Here is a 17560-nt window from a genome sequence, read left to right as displayed (position 1 = left end):
AAAGCTTTCCTTTTTTTTTTTTTTTTTTTTGAGACGGAGTCTTGGACTGTCTCTGGGCTGGGGCTGGAGTGCAATGACGTGACCTCGGCTCACGGCAACCTCCACCTCCCAGGTTCAAGCGATTCTCTTGCCTCAGCCTCCTGAGTAGCTCGGATTACAGGTGCCGGCCACCATGCCGGCTAATTTGCTGTAGTTTTAGTAGAGACAGGGTTTCACTATGTTGACCAAGCCGGTCTCGAATTCCTGACCTCGTGATCCGCCAGCCTCGGCCTCCAAAAGTGCTGGGATTACAGGCTTGAGCCACCGCACCTGGCCGCTTTACGTATATTTTAACTCACATCCTCACCACAGTGTCGGGAGGTTGGTACCATAATTATCCCCGTTGACACCTGGGCACTTCCCAGGTTAAGCATATCAGACCCCATTGATCAAACTCTCACCATCCAGGACTTACTACTACAAACTGATGACATTCACAGAGCATCTTCCAGGCCTGGGAGACCCTATCTTCATAGCCCAGTATATGTGATGCCTTGGGCTTGTACTACCATTAAGAAATATTGAATTAGGCCGGGTGTGGTGGCTCACTTCTGTAATCCCAGCACTTTGGGAGGCCGAGGCGGGAGGATCACCTAAGGTTAGAAGTTCAAGACCAGTCTGACCAACATGGTGACACTCGTCTCTACTAAAAATAGAAAACTTAGCTGAGCGTGGTGGCAGGCGCCTGTAATCCCAGCTATTTGGGAGGCTGAGGCAGGAGAATCATTTGAACCCGGGAGGCGGAGTTTGCAGTGAGCTGAGACCGCGCCATTGCACTCCAGCAGCCTGGGCAACAAGAACGAAACTCCGTCTCAAAAAAAAAAAGGAAATACTGAATTAGTTGACATCTAAACGCAGATTTAGAATTGCAGAATTTCAGATTTACTTGAATACGATCTGAAAAGCTGGTAACATCGAGATAGCATTTCTTCTGACCGGGGGCGGGCATTCTTAGTTCTTCACAGTCCCCATCCTTCGTGATTTCTTGCCAGTCCTTAAGGGATCCCAGTTTTATCCTGCTGAATGGCTCTTGGGGAAGCCCGCCATTGCCCCCTGGTGGAGGAGCTCAGAATTTGCATTTTATCTCCCAGCAACCATTAAAGGAAGTGGTAAGAACATCCAATCAGAGGGATGCGAGGCCTGCAAAGCGACCAATCAAAAGCTAGAAGGGACTGGAAATCGCCCAATGAGGTCAGACAGCGCTCAAAATAAAATACATTCTTTTATTGAGATGAGAGACGGACACACACTGGGAGGGTTTTGGTTTTTTTTGTTGTTGTGACTGAGTCTCAGCGCTCAGGGGGGCTCAGGCTGGAGGCAGCGAAGCAGGCAGGCGGCGGCGAGGCTGGTGCCCTGGCGCTGGGGCCGAGCGTACTTGAGGAAGACGGCGGCGCGGCCCGGCGCGGGACCTCGGAGCGCAGCGCGGGCCATGCACGGCTCGAGGGGGCCCAGTTCCTCGGGGCTGCAGCAGGGAGATGGAGAAACTAAGGTAGGGCAAGGGGTTGGAGATGACCCATCCTTGGAACTGGAGACTCGAGGCTGAGAAGCAGCGTCGATGTGGGTCCCCACGGACGGGTCAGGGGCTCTCTTGAGATCCGGTACGCGTCCCATCCTCAACTGGAGTGACTAGGTGAGCACCGGGGAGAGGTGGATACCCGATTCTTCCTACAGGGCGCGGCTAGTGCGGAGTCGGAACATTCGAGGAAGCAAAGAGGGAGGACGGGCAGCCATCCTGTCTATCCTGGGGGAAACTGGTTCGCCCTGCCACCTGGTAGCATGGTTAGCGGCCCTAGCAGCTAAAGGGACCCCCATCCATCACCAGATACAGAGATGGAGCACTCGAGGCCTAGGAGACCCTTCGTTCTCAGCCCTGGAAGGCAACAGGAGCATCTTCTGGGCCTGGGAGACGATCTTCCACCCTGGGGCAAGGTTAAGAGCCTCCAGATCTGGACTAATGGGGTCCTCCCTCTCCATTTTCTCCTACACACAGAAAAATCAAGTCTAGGTGCCACCTCCTCCCCAATAATGGTCTCTCATTCTCTGAGACGGTAAAAATGACCAGGAAGGGAAGTCCCTGAAGCTGCTGTGATCCCATACAGGCCCTCCGCCAAGACTACACCTGTAAAGTTCCGGCTGGAGCCTGGAGCCCGCGCCGTCTAGCAAGCGGTGCGCCAGGCTCAGAGCCGCAGCCGCGCGACGACCTGGCTCCCATCCCGCAGCCTCGGCCTCCAGTAAAGACAGCTCCAGGAAGTAGGTGGCAAGTAGCATCACCTGTAAGTGAGGCGGGGCGACTGTCAGGCCACGCCCCACCTCGCGTCGGCCACGCCCCCACCCCCGTATCCACAAGGATTCACCTGGGGGCTGCTCCCTGCCAGCGCGGCCAGCAGCCCGAGGCACAGCAGCGGACCCGGGTGGTGTAGCCGGAAATCCAGGCGGCTCAGGATGCGGCGCTCGGCTCGCAGCAGCTCCGCCCGCGAGAAGGAGTCGGCGCTCAGGAGGCAGAGGAAGGCGGGCTGCAGATGGGGAATGCGGGGGGAGGTGAAGGAGTCTTTGATCCCGGCTCTTTACTCCCTGCCCTGGAAAGGCCCCAGGTTCCGGACCTCAGTTTCCTGGTGTGTAAAATGGGGCCATTGGCCGGGCGCGGTGGCTCAAGCCTGTAATCCCAGCACTTTGGGAGGCCGAGACGGGCGGATCACGAGGTCAGGAGATCGAGACCATCCTGGCTAACACGGTGAAACCCCGTCTCTACTAAAAAATACAAAAAACTAGCCGGGCGCCGTGGCGGGCGCCTGTAGTCCCAGCTACTCGGGAGGCTGAGGCAGGAGAATGGCGTAAACCCGGGAGGCGGAGCTTGCAGTGAGCTGAGATCGCACCACTGCACTCCAGCCTGGGCGCCAGAGCGAGACTCTGTCTCAAAAAAAAAAAAAAAAAAAAATGGGGCCATTGACTTGTGTCTGGAAGTCGTAGAGAGCACGGGCTTGAGAGTCCTGGGTTCAAGACCTGGGTTCGAGTTCAAACCCCACCATCTGCTCACTGTGACACACAGGACATTCACTTAGGCTCTCTGCCTCATTCCCAACCCCTCCCCGCCCCCCGTAAAACAGATACTACTCCCTGCTTCACCAGGCAGTTCTGATAAGGCACTAAATTCATGCATGTTGACGGTAACTATTCAAGATGGCCTAGTTTATATTATTTTTATTTACTTTTCTAAATTAGAGACGAGGTCACCTTGGTTTCCCAAAGTGATGTATTTTTTTGTTTGTTTTTTTTTTTGTTTTGTTTTGTTTGGAGTGCAGTGGCGCGACCTCACCTCACTGCAACCTCCGCCTCCTGGATTCAAGCAATTGTCCTACCTCAGCCTCCTGAGTAGCTGGGACTACCGGCGCGCACCACCACGCGGGGCTAATTTTTGTGTTTACAGTAGAGACAGCCTTTCACCATGTTGGTCAGGCTGGTCTCAAACTCCTGACCTCAAGTGATCTGCCCATCTCAACCTCCCAAAGTGCTGAGATTACAGGCGTGAGCCACCACCCCCAGCCTTAAGATAGACTATTCTAGACAGAATCGAAGTTCCAACTGTTTGATGTGGGGCAAGTGTCTTCCTCTCTCTGGACCTCGGTCCCCTCTTCTGTTTAAGGGACACATTGACAGCCCCTCCCTCATACATGTTGGGAATCCCAGACACAGCACGGTGCTTGGCACACAGTAGGCACTGAATCAGTGACTCCCCAAAGGACTCCATCCACCCTCCCAAACCCCACCCCGGAAGTACCTCGGGAAGCACGCACTCTTCCATTTTGCACGCCACAAACAGGCAGGCCACACCCAGCAGCTGCAGGCGATGTAGGCGCACGTGGCCAGCACTCAGGTAGGAATCAAGCAGGTGCACCGCCAGGTAAAGTGTGTCACTAGCCAGACCCAGGTACTCCTGAGGAGGGGCACAGGTGACCACGGGGTCCCGGGCGGCGACGCAAACTCAGCCCCCCACACCCTTCCAGATACCTACGTGCACCTGGACCAGCCAGTCTACCACCAGGGCGCGCATCTCCGGGGTCACAGCGCGGGGCAGGGCTCTCTGGGGCAGCACGCGGCACACCTGGGATTAGGGCAGGGACGCCTCACTCTCCACACCTGTGCCTCTGCCTGTCTCCTGAGCTCCAGCCCTGGGTGTAGCAGCCTCCTCCAGTCAGTTGGACATCTCAGCTGTGCCACACCCAAACTGGCCTCCAAATGAGCTCCTCTTACGTGTCCTCACCTAGAACTCTAGGCTTTGTTTCAGATGCCTCCATACCCACCTCTCCAATCTGTAGCCCCCAGAGCCACATAGTCTCCTGGGTGTCTCCCCCTAGGTTCCCAGAACTTCACCCTTTTTTTTTTTTTGGATGGAGTCTCACTCTGTTGCCCAGGTGGGAGTGCAATGGCACAATCTCGGCTCACTGCAACATCCACCTCCTGGGTTCAAGCGATTCTCTCGCCTCAGCCTCCCGAGTAGCTGGCATTACAGGCATGCAGCACCACGCCTGGTTAATTTTTGTATTTTTGTAGAGATGGGGTTTCACCATGTTGACCAAACTGCTCTTGAACTCCTGACCTCAGGTGATCTGCCCACCTTGGCCTCCCAAAGTGCTGGGATTACCGGTATGAGCCACTGCACCTGGCCTCAGACTTCAACTCTTGACCACCAATCCTCAACCCCTCTGCCTCAGAGCACCCAAAAGGGTCTTCCCAAAGAAAGATCTGACCAAGGAACTCCCCAGCTTAAAACCCTTCCATGGCTCCCAGTACCCTTGGAGAAAACTCTAATTTCTTTCAGGCTCTGCTTCAACATCACCTCTTCCCTCTCTCCCCTGACAACCCACACATCAGCCACAGCCACCTTGTTCTTGGCTCCTAGACTATACCAAGCCCATTTCTACCCCAGCTCCTTTGCACTTCCTGTTTCTTCTACAGAGGGTCCTTCCTCAACTCCTTGCACGGCCTTTCCGTCATTCAACTAACATCACCATGACTTTATCTATACTCCTCCCACCCAATCACTATCTCTTTGTCTCAGCATTTTCACTCTGAAGATGTCTCCCTGTGTGCTTTGTCTATTTGGCCACTAGGCTGCCAGTCCCACGAGGGCAGGGACTTCTGCCCGGAACACAGGTGTGTCTCAGGTCCTCACAGAGATCCTGGCCCAGGAGAGTCGCTGGCAAGACGTTAAATAAACTCCTCCCTTCAGTCTTCCTGCCGCAGCACCCCTCTCCTAGGGATGTCTGAAGGCTGGCGAGGGCAACGCTTTGGTGTGCCTTTCCCTAACTGTCCTATATGTTTGCTCATCTCCCCAGAACGAGGCCAGCATTGCAGCATCTCCAGCGCTTAAAACATTTGCTACTAAACCATTAAATATTTGTTGAATAAATGTGGAGGATAAGTACGGGGACCACAAACACCCCAGGAGGGCCTGTAAAGAGCCCGGGGACGGCGGGAAAGGGCATTCCCAGAGGTAGAAACGGCGCTCTGTGAAAACAAAACAACAGCCTGGACGTTGCAGGGAAGGAATGCCGGCCGCCAGTGATGGGGAGGAGAGAGGCTGGAGCGGTGGGAGTTCAGAGGTGGTGTTGAGTGGGTGCTGGGTGGGGGGCTGGCATCGGCCTCACCAGGGCAGGCAGCAGGTCGGCTCACCATGGCTTCGGCGAAGATGTCCCCGGCGTACTCGCGTTCTCCCTGCAGCCCCAGCGCGCTCAGCGCCTCCTCCAGCCCTGGCGGCCTCTCCAGGCGTCTTGGGGAGACACTGGGGCCCGAGGGGAAGCCGTCGGGGACTGGGTCGCTTGAAGGCTCTGCATCGAGGGAGGCAGCGGGACTCTGCAAAGGAGAGGGCCTGGGGGCTCAGCACCTAAAGAGAGACCCGAGCCGGGAGCCGGGACCCTGGTCCCTGCCTCTCACCAGCATCCTCCAGGAGGGTGTTGCGGGCGAGGCCAAGCACGGACCCTTGCAGCTAGGGGAAGAGAGGCGCGGCGGGCGCTTTAAATGCGCCTGGGCGCGTGCGCACTGAGCCCGCCTCACCTGGGCAGGTGCACAAAGGTGAGTGCCCCGCAGGCTGGCTCTGTCCTCTCAAAGCCCTCTGAGGTCGGGCAGCTGGAGACAGAGCCTCATCCTGCTGCCCAGAAGCAGCCCCTCTGAGCCTCACTTTCCTCAACCATTAAGTCAGGAGGATTTCAAAAGGTAGAATCAGGGTTTGCACCGTCAGAGGATGGATGTACAAACAAGATCAGAGGTTAGAATGACCCTTGTGGTGTCCGTGTCGCAATGGAATTGGAGATAAAATTGTGTGAACACATATATAGAAGTAAGTGTTGGGTATGCAAACATGTATTTCCTAGCTTAGTCCACTGGGAGGGCTTAAGAGCAGCGACACCCCAATAGTAAGAAGCACCGTACCATCCAGGCCCTGGCCACCGCATCCCATTCTCCACTAAAAGGAACCAGGTCTACTTGGAGAAATAGCTGATCCCAGGGTCATACAAGAGAAGATACAAGATCTGGAATACTTATGTGTGGCAGAAAGTGTCCCAATGGCAGGGCAAGTCACATAGATGCTGAAGTCACTAGCTAAATCTAGAAAATGTGAGCATCAAGATGATGGTCATAGATCACCAACCACTGAATAAAATTAAAATACATGTTTATTCTGATATAACTCAGACAGTGGGAAAGAAAAGCTCTTCTAATCCTTAGAACGTGAACTAATAAATGTGTTTTGTTTTCAGACAGGGTCTCGCTCTGTCACGCAGGCTGGAGTGCAGTGGTGTGAACATGACTCACTGCAGCCTCAACCTCCTAGGCTCAAGTGAGCCTCCCATCTCAGCCTCCCAAGTAGCTGGGACTACAGGCGTGCACCACCATGCTTGGCTAATTTTTAAATTTTTTGTAGAGACTGGGGTATCACTTTGTTGCCTAGGCTGGTTTTGAACTCCTGGGCTCAAGCAATCCTCCCACCTTGGCTTCCCAAAGTGCTAGGATTACAGGTGTGAGCCACCATGCCTGGCCGAACTAATAAATATAGAAGGATGGAAAATTCTGTTTGGCAACCACCACAGCATCGTTTCATGCAAGAAACATCAATAGATGTTCAAACTAGTGGGCGAACATCCGATAGGAATCAGGGTATCTACAAAACGTCTCTACACAAGATGCTAATTAACTATGTAAACCAAAAGGTATCCGAGATAGGTCTCAATTTAGAAAGTTTATTTTGCCAAAGTTAAGGACGTGCCCGTGACATAGCCTCAGGAGGTGTTCGGGGCACTGCTTGGTTTTATCATTTTTATGGAGACATGAGACGTCATCAATATGTGTAAGCTGTGCACTGGTTTGGTCCGGAAAGGCGAGACAACTTGAAGCAGGGGAAGGGGCTTCCAGGTCATAGACAAGAGACAAACGGTTGCATTGTTTGATTAGCCATTTACTGAATGCACAGTTTACAGGTACAGTCATCCATGCCTAGTCTTGCTCAAACAATAGGGCAGAGGAAGCCATCAGATATGGGTTTGTCTCACGGAAGCACAGGGATGACTTTGAACTCTGTCTTCTGTCCACAAGGAATTTCCTTGTGGGCAAATGGTGGGAGGTAAGTAGCTTTACCAAAAACCTTTAGGCCAGGAGCAGTGGCTCAGCCTGTAATCCCAGCACTTTGGGAAGCTGACGTGGGCAGATCACTGGAGGTCAGTTCGAGACCAGCCTGGCTAACATGGTGAAACCCTGTCTCTACTAAACATACAAAAAGTAACTGGGCGTGGTGGTGGGTGCCTGTCACCTCAGCTACTCAGGAGGCCGAGGTAGGAAAATCGCTTGAACTCTGGAGGCGGAGGTTGCAGAGAGCTGCGATCGTACCATGGCACGCCAGCCTGGGTGACAGAGCGAAACTCTATCTCAAAAAAAAAAAAAAAAAAAAAAAAAAGGCCGGGCGCGGTGGCTCAAGCCTGTAATCCCAGCACTTTGGGAGGCCGAGGCGGGCGGATCACGAGGTCAGGAGATCGAGACCATCCTGGCTAACACGGTGAAACCCCGTCTCTACTAAAAAAATACAAAAAACTAGCCGGGCGAGGTGGCGGGCGCCTGTAGTCCCAGCTACTCGGGAGGCTGAGGCAGGAGAATGGCGTAAACCCGGGAGGCGGAGTTTGCAGTGAGCTGAGATCTGGCCACTGCACTCCAGCCTGGGTGACAGAGCGAGACTCCTTCTCAAAAAAAAAAAAAAAAAAAAAAAAAAACCCAAAACAACAAAACGTGAGGCAACCAACCCTGGTTGAGGGAAAATAACTGCAACATAACTGCCCTGTGGGTTTCACACCTGCCAACCGAATGCAATGTGTGAGCCTGGTCGTTAGCTAGGAATTTTTAACATACAAGGACATTGAGTGTGACCACTAGCGGACATTATAAAATCTGTAAAGAATAGTGGTTTCAGTGTTAGCTTCCTGACCTTGACAACTGGAGAGCAGTTATGTAGCAGAATGTTCTTTGGAACAGGCATACAGACGTGGAGCAGGAGGTGAAGGGGTAAATGTAAAATTCCGATCCCATTTTTGTCCGTTTTAAGTAAAATGCTATGAAGAACCTAGTGAAGGGCATATTTTGTAACTCTTTTACATAACTTTTAGTTTTGAATAGACAGTTCCCATCTACCGTAGCCACACCCAATTTCCCCAATGAACATCTCATATTAGTGTGCCCCATTTGTGGCAATCCGTTAGACCAATATTCATCTACTAAGTCCATGCTTTATTCAGCCTTCCTTTTTCCCTACGTTCTATTTCAGGACACATTTAGTCACCATGACTCCTTCAGTTTATCTTGGATGTGTCACTTTCTCAGACTTTTCTGATTAACCACCTTGACAGACAAATCCCTCAACTGAGATCTGATGTCTGCTTCCTCTCAGGGAGGTGGTGTGTGTCTGCGGGAGGATGATCAGAGGGAAAGTGCCCTTCTATTACATCACATTAAAGGGACACCGTGAAGGTGATTCATCAGCAATGTTGAGCTCGATCGGCTGGATGATGTTTCTCAGGGATCTTCACTGAAAAGTTACTTTTCCCCTCTCCACACTCCACTCTTTAGAGGAGTCACTGCAGCCCACACCTAAGAAGTGGGGGTTACACAGCCCTCCTTGAAGGTTGACAGAAATTACTTATGATTTTGTGTAGATTTGTGTATTCTCCCCATTTTGACACTGAGCAGTACACTTATTTCATATTTTGGGTGAAAACCCAATATTATGCTATTTATTTTGCTGTTCAAATTCTTTTCAGCTTTGACCACTGGGCGCTTTCTGTTGGCTCCTGTGTCCCTGTGACTTAAGCACATCCGTGCGTACTTTCAGGCACTGCAAGATGCCCCAGGCTCATCTTGTACATTTCCTGCCCCAGGCCCGGAATAATCTTAGTACAGTATTATTTTTGAAAGTTTTCTGCAAGTCTGCAATTATTTCAAAATTTATTTATGTGAATGGCTACACTTTTTTGGAAAGGTACTGGACATTAAAATCCTGGGATGTAGACGACAAACAAAAGCACAAGCACAGTACAGACAGATAGCTAAAGTTTATTACAGGACTGCTGGTAGCACCAAACGAAACCAAGTCAATTCCTTTTAACAGGGCGGCTGAACCGGTTGAGGAGTCTACCCTGTGGAACCCGAGGAAGCAGCTGGAAAGTCTGAGTTCCCCAAATGCAGCAGCTAAAAGGGAATCTCACTGCTACCCCTGACTCAACACAGCCATCAATGCACACGGGGCAGCCCCCAGAGGCTTCACATTAACTGGAAAAGATGATGCAAAAAGAGCAGGAAACTACCAGTTTATTATGCCGTGTCCATTTGCACGGAGGTAATCAGCACCAAAGTGAGTACTCAAGGTCCTGAGACCTTGGGTGAATTTACTTTCTTATACTCCTGCTTTGCTGTCTTTTTTCATGGCATGTATGTTTTCTTTCTTTTTTAAGAGACATGGTCTCACTGTCCCAGGCTGCAGTGCAGTGTGGCAATCACAGCTCACTGCAGCCTCAAACTCCTGGGCTCAAGTGATCTTCCCACCTTAGCCTTCCAAGTCAGCTGGGATGACAGGCATGCACCACCATGCCCAGCTAATTTTTGTATTTTTTGTAGAGATGAGGGTCTCCCTATGTTGCCCAGGCTGGTCTCGAACCCCTGGCCTCAAGAGAGCTGCCCGCCTCGGCCTCCGAAAGTGCTGGGATTACAGGCATGAACCATTGTGCCCAGTCTACTGTTCTTTATATACAAAAAAGAACTTGTGAAATTTTTAAAATGTACGTTGCAAAAGACGATTATTCTACTCAAAATTTATTTGGTAAGATTTTATTAAGACTCTTAAGTTCAAACACCCTCCTTGGGAAAAGCTCTACAGGATAACCACATGTGCTCAACTATGGGGCCAGTTGCTGCAGCTGTGGGCCCCCATCCTGTGGAAGAGGAGAGAGCCACTAACAAGATGAGGTAGCCAGGCCTATGCCCACACTACGAGACCTGCGTCCCCGTGGTGTGAGGAGCAGCAACGGGGGTCAGCTCGGGGCTGGGACGAGAAGGACGAGTAAAAAGCCTCTCCTTATAGGCCTGCCTGCTTATGACCACCAGGGCAGACTTTTGTAATTAAATTAAGGTCCACATGATTTTAGAAAGACAAACTAAAAAACCCCAACCGAACACGAGTCTTGGCTGTAGCTCACTCTGATTTCTGTAAATTGGATCTTTTTCTGCTTACATTCATTTAAAATCTCAAAGACTCAATGGGTGTGAAGTGCTAACACCTTGTGGCAAAATCTCAAATTCATCTGTGCCAGGCCCTCTGCACAGCAGGGCTCACCAGGGCAGGCCAAAGCTCTGGTCCCTGGTCCCTGGCTGGGGGAGGCGTGCCATCCGGCCAGGGCCCGGCCATGCGGCCACGTGACTCAAGCATGGGAAGTCCAGGGGCCCAGACACAGCCAGGCTAAAGGGCAGCGCCTAGCGGAGGGCTGACCCCAAGCTGAACAGGGTTCCAACCAAACGCTCAGCAGCTCCCAGGAGACAGCAGCCATGCCACCATGAACACACCAGTGGGTCTGTACTGGAATTTGGGGGCCTCAAGGCTTCCAGGTGGCAGCATAAATGGGGAGGTGGGGCAGGACAGGAATGCCCCCCTCTAAGGCTCGGCAGCCCTGTGGAATGAACCACTCCCTCTCACTCAGTGACAGCACAGGCACCCTCCTCATTCTGGACTACCCAGATCTTCCACCCCTGTCCCTCCACCCCACCTCTCTTAGTTGAAGCAGCACTGAGGGCCTGGAGTGGTCTCTGTCCACCACACCCCCACAAGCGGGGAGCCTCCCCACACCCCTCGGCCCCACAGCACCAGCTGCACCCACCCTCTCCAGCCTGAGCTCCTGCACACACCCCAGCTGCCCTCGCCCTGAGCTCATTCTCACCTCCATGCCCCTGCTCAGCACCCTCCTTGCTGAAGGGAGCGACTACTACAGGAGAAGCTGGGGCCCAGGGGTCTGACTCCATCACCAAGGCAAGGCCCAGAGTGGCTGGGCCGGCGTGAGTGCAGGCTGGGCCCTGGTCTGAAATGAGTGTCTTTATTGCTTGTACCGTACAAATATGAAGACGAGGAGAAAGGCCAGTAGGGACGGAGGACTGTCGGATAACGACAATGCACACAGAGGAAAAAGACCCTCACCCACCCGAACCAACCCCACCCTCCCCACCCTGCCATGAACTGCATAGTACAGGAGATGGGGTAGGGAGAGCAAACCCACAAAAGCTGAACTCCAAACACCCGGAGGTGTTGCTGCAGGGAGGGGAGGCGTGGGCAGGGCAGCTCATGGATCAAGGCGGGCCCCCTCCCACTGGGTCAGCACCCCTCCCCCACAGGATGAACTGCTCGGGCCAGGGATGGGGCCCAAGCCCACATACCATGCACACTGGAGGACACGCTGCCCTCACACACAACACACATGCACACACACCCACGTGTGCCTGCATCCCGCCGACACACGCAGTCCGAGGCACGCACAGGAGTCCCACAGCACTGACATGGAAGTGCGTTCATGTTCAACCTTAAGGCTGCAGAACATGGGGCCCTGGGGAGAGGGAGGGATGAGGGGGCCTAGGAGTCTCCCTTCTCAGAGGCCCCTCACTCCAATAGCTACCAGAGATGCCCACCCCCACCCCTCCCTGACCAAGTCCATGGGGCCCAATACTGTCCGGTGTAAGATTGTAACAGCCGAGGCTGGTGCCCCTCCACCCCCGCCGAGAAGGGGGTGAGCCCAGCCCACAGCCCCCAATGGGGTCAGGCCAGGCCCGGGGTCCAGCAGGAGGTAAGGCCAGCTGTAAGGAAGCCCTAGTAAGGCACGGGGCTGGGAGGCAGGCAGGTTTGCCCCCAAATGTTCCTCCTGCCTCAATCTATAGGGTGAGGGCAGCTTGGTGGAGAGGAGACAGGACCAGGAGGCGGCGCCCAGCCTGACCCCTCCCAGTTCCCCATGGCGCAGATCCTGGGACCTGGCTCCATTCACCAGGGAGCAGCCCTAACCCCCATCCCTGCAGCTCCCAAGGGCCCCTGCCTGCCCCTGGACATTATTGCTTTTCTGCCCCCATGGGGGGACAGCAGGTGAGGGGTTGGACCGCCCTGTGCCTGGCCACTCCGAGCCTAGGCCACGGGGCCTGGAAGGCAGCACCACTGTCTGCCGGGGGTTGCGTCCCACCAGAAGGCAGCCTTCGTCCGGAAGCAGCAGCGCGGAGGCAGCCACCAGCATGACACCCGGGTCAGAAACTCAGGCAGGCCCCGGGCGTCAGGCTTCACCCCTCACTGGGGCTTGTGTAGATTAAAACCTGAATCTCTCCAACCGCCCAACAGCCCGGGCCTGGGCGAGAGGTGGAGTATCCCAAAAGCGAGTCTGGGCACAAAGGTGAGGCTGGAGGCAGGGGCTGCAGGGGCCGCTGGGGTGCGTCTGGGAGGGGCCTGAAGAAGAACTGGAAAGGGGGTGAGGAGGTGGGGGTGGGGACACAAACCAAAAAGGCAAAGTAAAAAGTTAGGGGGAAAAAACCACCCGGCGGTGATGGCTGCCTGCGTGCGTGCGTCCTCTGCGTGGGCGGACTGCTCACTCGCGGATGCTGGCCGAGTAGGAGAACTGGGGGAAGTGGGTCCGCTGGTCCAGCTCCAGTAAGCCCAGGCTGTCATCTGCGGGCGGCGGAGGCGGATAGGGAGGACCAGTCAGGAGAGGGCCTGGGACACCTGCCCAGACTCCCTGGGGAAATGGCCCCAGCTGGCGGGGGCTGCCCACAGGAAAGGCCCAGAAACCTCCCTCCGCAATGGAGCCCCACAGCCACGGCTCCACTCCTCAAACCTGGGCCCCGGGCAGCCTCCTCTGGGAGTTTCCTGTGCCCTTGCCCATGCGCCCCACAGCTGGCAGGGCCTTCTGAGCCTCCCACTTTCTCTCTGTTCCATACACCACCATGCCAGGGTCCAGCCCAGAGCCCTGTCCTGGCCTGCCTCTCGCACCCTCCCATCCATTCTCCACAGGCAGCCAGGGGGGCGGCTTTCTAAAGGCCTTCTTTAACCCTGTCCCTCTCTGTACAAAACCCTTCCCTGGTTGGCTCCCCCCATGCAAGCAGTCCCCACCCCTCCCAGTGGCCCCCAGTGGCCCCCAGACCCTTGCACTCCAGCCCCATGCCCTCTCTTCTTCCCGGCTGCTGCCTGTCCTTGGCTGTGCCATGCTTCTCCCATTGCTGGCATCCCACATGCCATTCCTCTGGCCAGCTGACGTGTTTGCTTCCTCCTCCAGAAAGCCCTCCCTAACTGCAGGCCATGTCAGCTATTTCCTCTGGGATACCCTAGTCCCTGGGCTCCCACAGCCTAGCCCTGACCACTCCAGGCCATCCACCCTACCTGGGCTGGGAGCTTTCCAGGGCAGGGCCCAGGGCTGGCTCAATCAATGCTGTGTCCCCAGCATAGCCCAGCACCGGGCTGGGTTCAGAGTAAGAACTCAAACAGCTGTAAAGCAGTGAACCCAGCCAGCCTCACGGACCTGGCTGTCTCCTGCCCTGAACCCCCCAGTGAGCTCCAGAATGTGCCGCAGCCAATGGCTCCTGGTGGCCTCACCAGGTCCAAAGAGGACCAACAGCAAAAGGACCTGAGAGCAGACCTTGGGGAAACCTCCCAGACATGAAGCAGGGGCCTTCAAGGGCCTTCCTCGAGAAGTGGGTTAAGAGCAGACCCCATCCCTCCACCACCGGGGCAGGCATACCAGCGCGGGGGCCCCAGGCACTCACAGCGGTCGGGGGGTGTGATTGTGATGGACTGGGCGGTGAATTCATCATCAAAGTACCTTGTGTCGACCTCGGACGTGACCTGAGGTTTGAAGGGCGGCAGGAGCTACAGAGGAGAGGAGCTCAGGCTCAGGGACCCTGAGGCCAGGAGGCATCAACCAAGGTCACCACGAGTGGGCCAGGCCCCTGAGGGTCCGGCTGGGGCAGGCAGTGGGGGCTCACCTTCTTCTGGATCACGTCCTGCCAGTTGATGCTGAGGAAGAACCTGTGCTCCATGACCTCCTTGGCATCGCTGGGCCCCCCACCAAGCCTGGGCAGAGACGGCCGTCAGCACCTGCCTCCCAGAGCGGCTGGGTTCGGGGAGACGGGCTTTCGGCACAGGCAGGCCCTGTATGGCCTTTAATGATTCTGTCTTGACTACAAACCACTTCACAGGAGGAAACCGAGGCTCAGGGAGGGAGCTCACTTGCCCAGGGTCCGAGCCAGGGAGTCAGCAACCTGGACCCATGTGTCCTCACAGCCTGGCCTCACCCCGAGTCCAGAAAGGGAGTTAGCAGGGCAGGCTCGGTTCCTATCCTGGCTCTGCCACATATGGTTTGGCGGCCCCAGACAGGCCTAGGGATGCCCTGTTCCTCAGCGTCCCCATAAAAGTGTCCCCCATAAGGTAGTGTCAAGGATGGGCCTGCCCTGGGGGGAGCACTCCCTAAGTGCCACTGTGGACATTTTCAGGGGCTGTGTGGGGACAACGCACACTGCGACCCCACAAGCGAGCGCCCTTGTGGATGCTGCCCCCTCCAGGTCGCAGGGGCAGTGGCAGCAGGTGGTGCTGGGCTGGGCTGGGCTGGGCTGGACTGGACGGGGCCGACGCCAGCCCTCACCTCTGCTTGGGGTCCTTCTTAAGCAGCCCGGCAAGCAGGGACTTGGCCTCGGGGCTGAGCGTGCGCGGGAAGCGGATCTCTTCCATGAGGATGAGCTCGAAGAGGCGCTCGTGGTCCTGGTTGTAGAAAGGCAGGCGGCCGCACATCATCTCGTACATGACCACACCCAACCCCCACCAGTCCACGGCCCGGCCATAGTCATTGTCCTCCAGCACCTGAGAATGGAGGGGAAATGAGGGCTGGGTCCATGGCCCTGAGGCTGGCATCACAGTCCTGCCCTCAGGGCATCTGGGCTGGAAACACACAGGTCTGGGGGTTCCCCCTTCCCTTGGCCTCACATGTTCCTACCCCCCCTCAAACCCCAGACACCTCAGGCGCCAGGTACTCTGGGGTCCCACAGAAGGTTTTCATGGTAGCCCCGTCACTGATGCCTTCTTTGCAGAGGCCAAAGTCAGTGATCTTGATGTGGCCGTCTTTATCCAGCATGAGGTTTTCCAGCTGTTGGAAAAGTGAACGGATCTCAGGCATGTGCTCCGAGGGGTTCCTGCTACCCCAGCCTTTCCTTCCAGGGAAAGATGCCAGGGGCTCCTGGACATCAACCCTCCCATGCCAGGCTGGGCCCAGCACACACAGCCTCACCCTCTGAGGCTCAGAGAGAGGCCAGACCCAACCCTCCCCACACCCTGGCCCACCCCCAGGGTACCTGGAAACAGCTGGGCAGGGAGAACCGAGAGCCAGGCCCTGTCCACCCACTGCCCCCATTGTCAGCTGCAGGTTCTTATGTTCCAACATGGGGGCACAAGCTTTCTTCTATTTTTTTTTTCTAGACTTTTTGTCTTTTAATTATGAAATATGCAACCAGGCAAAGTGGCTCACACTTTGGGGGGCTTAGGCGGCAGGACTGCTTGAACCCAGGAGTTTGAGACCAGCTTGGGCAACACAGCAAGAACCCATCTCCATATTTTTTAATATGAAAAATAAATTAGCCAGGCATGGTGGCACACACCTATAGTCCCAGCTGCTTGCGAGGCTGAGATGGCATCTCCCCCTGGAAGGCCCTGTGTGCCCCTCCCACTTACTGACCATCCCCCAGAAGAATTAACCTCTACTTCCCGTCTGTACCACTGCACACAGACACACCTATGAACTGTGGACTCACCTCCTCTGTGCAGCTTTCCCTCGACATTAGCCTATGAGATGCGTCCACACTGTCACGTGTCGCTGTAGCTCATTCCTAACTGCTGTGTGGCACCCTACTGTGCGAACACTCCACAGTGGGTCTGACCTCTCCTCTCACAGTGGGTACTTGGGTTGTTCCAGTTGGGGCTAGAGTGAGTCCTGCTGCTGAGTGAGGGGGACACTTTCTAAGGTGAATGTGTGTCCCCACTTCTCTTGTGCACACACTACCGAACTATCTTCTAAACTCTGCTGGGTGCGGTGGCTCACACCTGTAATCCCAGCACTTTGGGAGGCTGAGGTGGGTGGATCATGAGGTCAGGAGTTTGAGACCAGCCTGGCCAACATGGTGCAACCCCATCTCTATTAAATATACAAAAATTAGCTGGGCGTGGTGGCGGGCACCTGTAATCCCAACTACTCAGGAGGCTGAGGCAGGACAATAGCTTGGACCCAGGAGACAGGAGGTTGCAGTGAGTCGAGATTGCACCACTGCACTGAACGGAGCAGGACTCCTCATAAATAAATAAATATAAATAAATAAAGTAGGGATTGTGTCAGTTCACACTCCACTAGCGGCCTAGGAGTGCTCATGGGAGGCTTGGAAAGGTCCCTACTTGGGGCCACTTGCTACAGAACCACCACCCTGGACCTTGGTGGGAAGCTTGGCGAATCAGGGCAGAAGGCCTCAGCCCCACCTCCCCAGTGTGAGTCCCATGTGGTGTGTGTGCCACAGGTCAGCCTGGTGCACACCCTGCCACTAACCTTGATGTCACGGTACACCACGTCCCGTGAGTGCAAGTACTCAAGAGCCGAGACAATCTCTGCACCATAAAACCGGGCCCGCTCCTCTGTGAAGACACGCTCCCGGGACAGGTGGAAGAACAGCTGCGGGAGGAAGGGGTGAGGAGAGGAGGTCAGGGCCCAGCCCACCCACCTGCCCTCACCTTCCCAGCCCAGTGATGTGGTGACACCTGTGTCATGAACCAGTAAGTGATAGCTAGAGGGACCAAACAAGGCACAGCGCAGAAGCTCACGAGTGACACAGAGCTGGGGGTGAAGGGCAAGGGTCCACCAGGAGACACCCACAAGAGGGTATGACAGGGACATCCAAGACAGAGGAGGGAGGACAGCATGGGAGAAGCACACGTCACGACCAAGTA

General features: G+C 55.1%; 2 protein-coding genes across 7 annotated transcripts in view; both read right to left on the bottom strand.

The window, feature by feature from the left end:
- Positions 1 to 1242: 1242 nt before the first annotated feature.
- Positions 1243 to 6856, bottom strand: CNTD2 (cyclin N-terminal domain containing 2). The gene is given in 6 exon segments (XM_030913611.1): positions 1243 to 1501; positions 2159 to 2310; positions 2394 to 2552; positions 3815 to 3970; positions 4049 to 4138; positions 5710 to 6856. Coding segments are annotated over 6 exon segments (990 nt in total). The 5' UTR covers positions 5977 to 6856; the 3' UTR covers positions 1243 to 1335.
- A 3514-nt stretch (positions 6857 to 10370) lies between these two features.
- The window catches only part of AKT2 (AKT serine/threonine kinase 2), a 51898-nt gene continuing 44708 nt past the window's right edge, over positions 10371 to 17560 (bottom strand). For 4 of the 6 annotated variants that reach the window (XM_010380868.2, XM_030913608.1, XM_010380870.2 and 1 more), the window contains exons 9-14: positions 17163 to 17285; positions 15591 to 15719; positions 15222 to 15436; positions 14566 to 14653; positions 14347 to 14449; positions 10371 to 13255 (exon numbers count right to left, since the gene is read on the bottom strand). In XM_010380868.2, coding sequence (XP_010379170.1) covers positions 13176 to 13255; positions 14347 to 14449; positions 14566 to 14653; positions 15222 to 15436; positions 15591 to 15719; positions 17163 to 17285 — 738 coding nt within the window. In that variant the 3' untranslated portion in view covers positions 10371 to 13175. The remainder of the gene's footprint in view (positions 13256 to 14346; positions 14450 to 14565; positions 14654 to 15221; positions 15437 to 15590; positions 15720 to 17162; positions 17286 to 17560) is intronic. The other 2 variants (XM_030913606.1, XM_030913609.1) reach the window with 1 other exon arrangement.

This window comes from Rhinopithecus roxellana, chromosome 12 (genome assembly GCF_007565055.1).
Source record: "Rhinopithecus roxellana isolate Shanxi Qingling chromosome 12, ASM756505v1, whole genome shotgun sequence".
Taxonomy (NCBI): domain Eukaryota; kingdom Metazoa; phylum Chordata; class Mammalia; order Primates; family Cercopithecidae; genus Rhinopithecus; species Rhinopithecus roxellana.
This window is presented reverse-complemented; position numbering and strand designations above follow the sequence as displayed.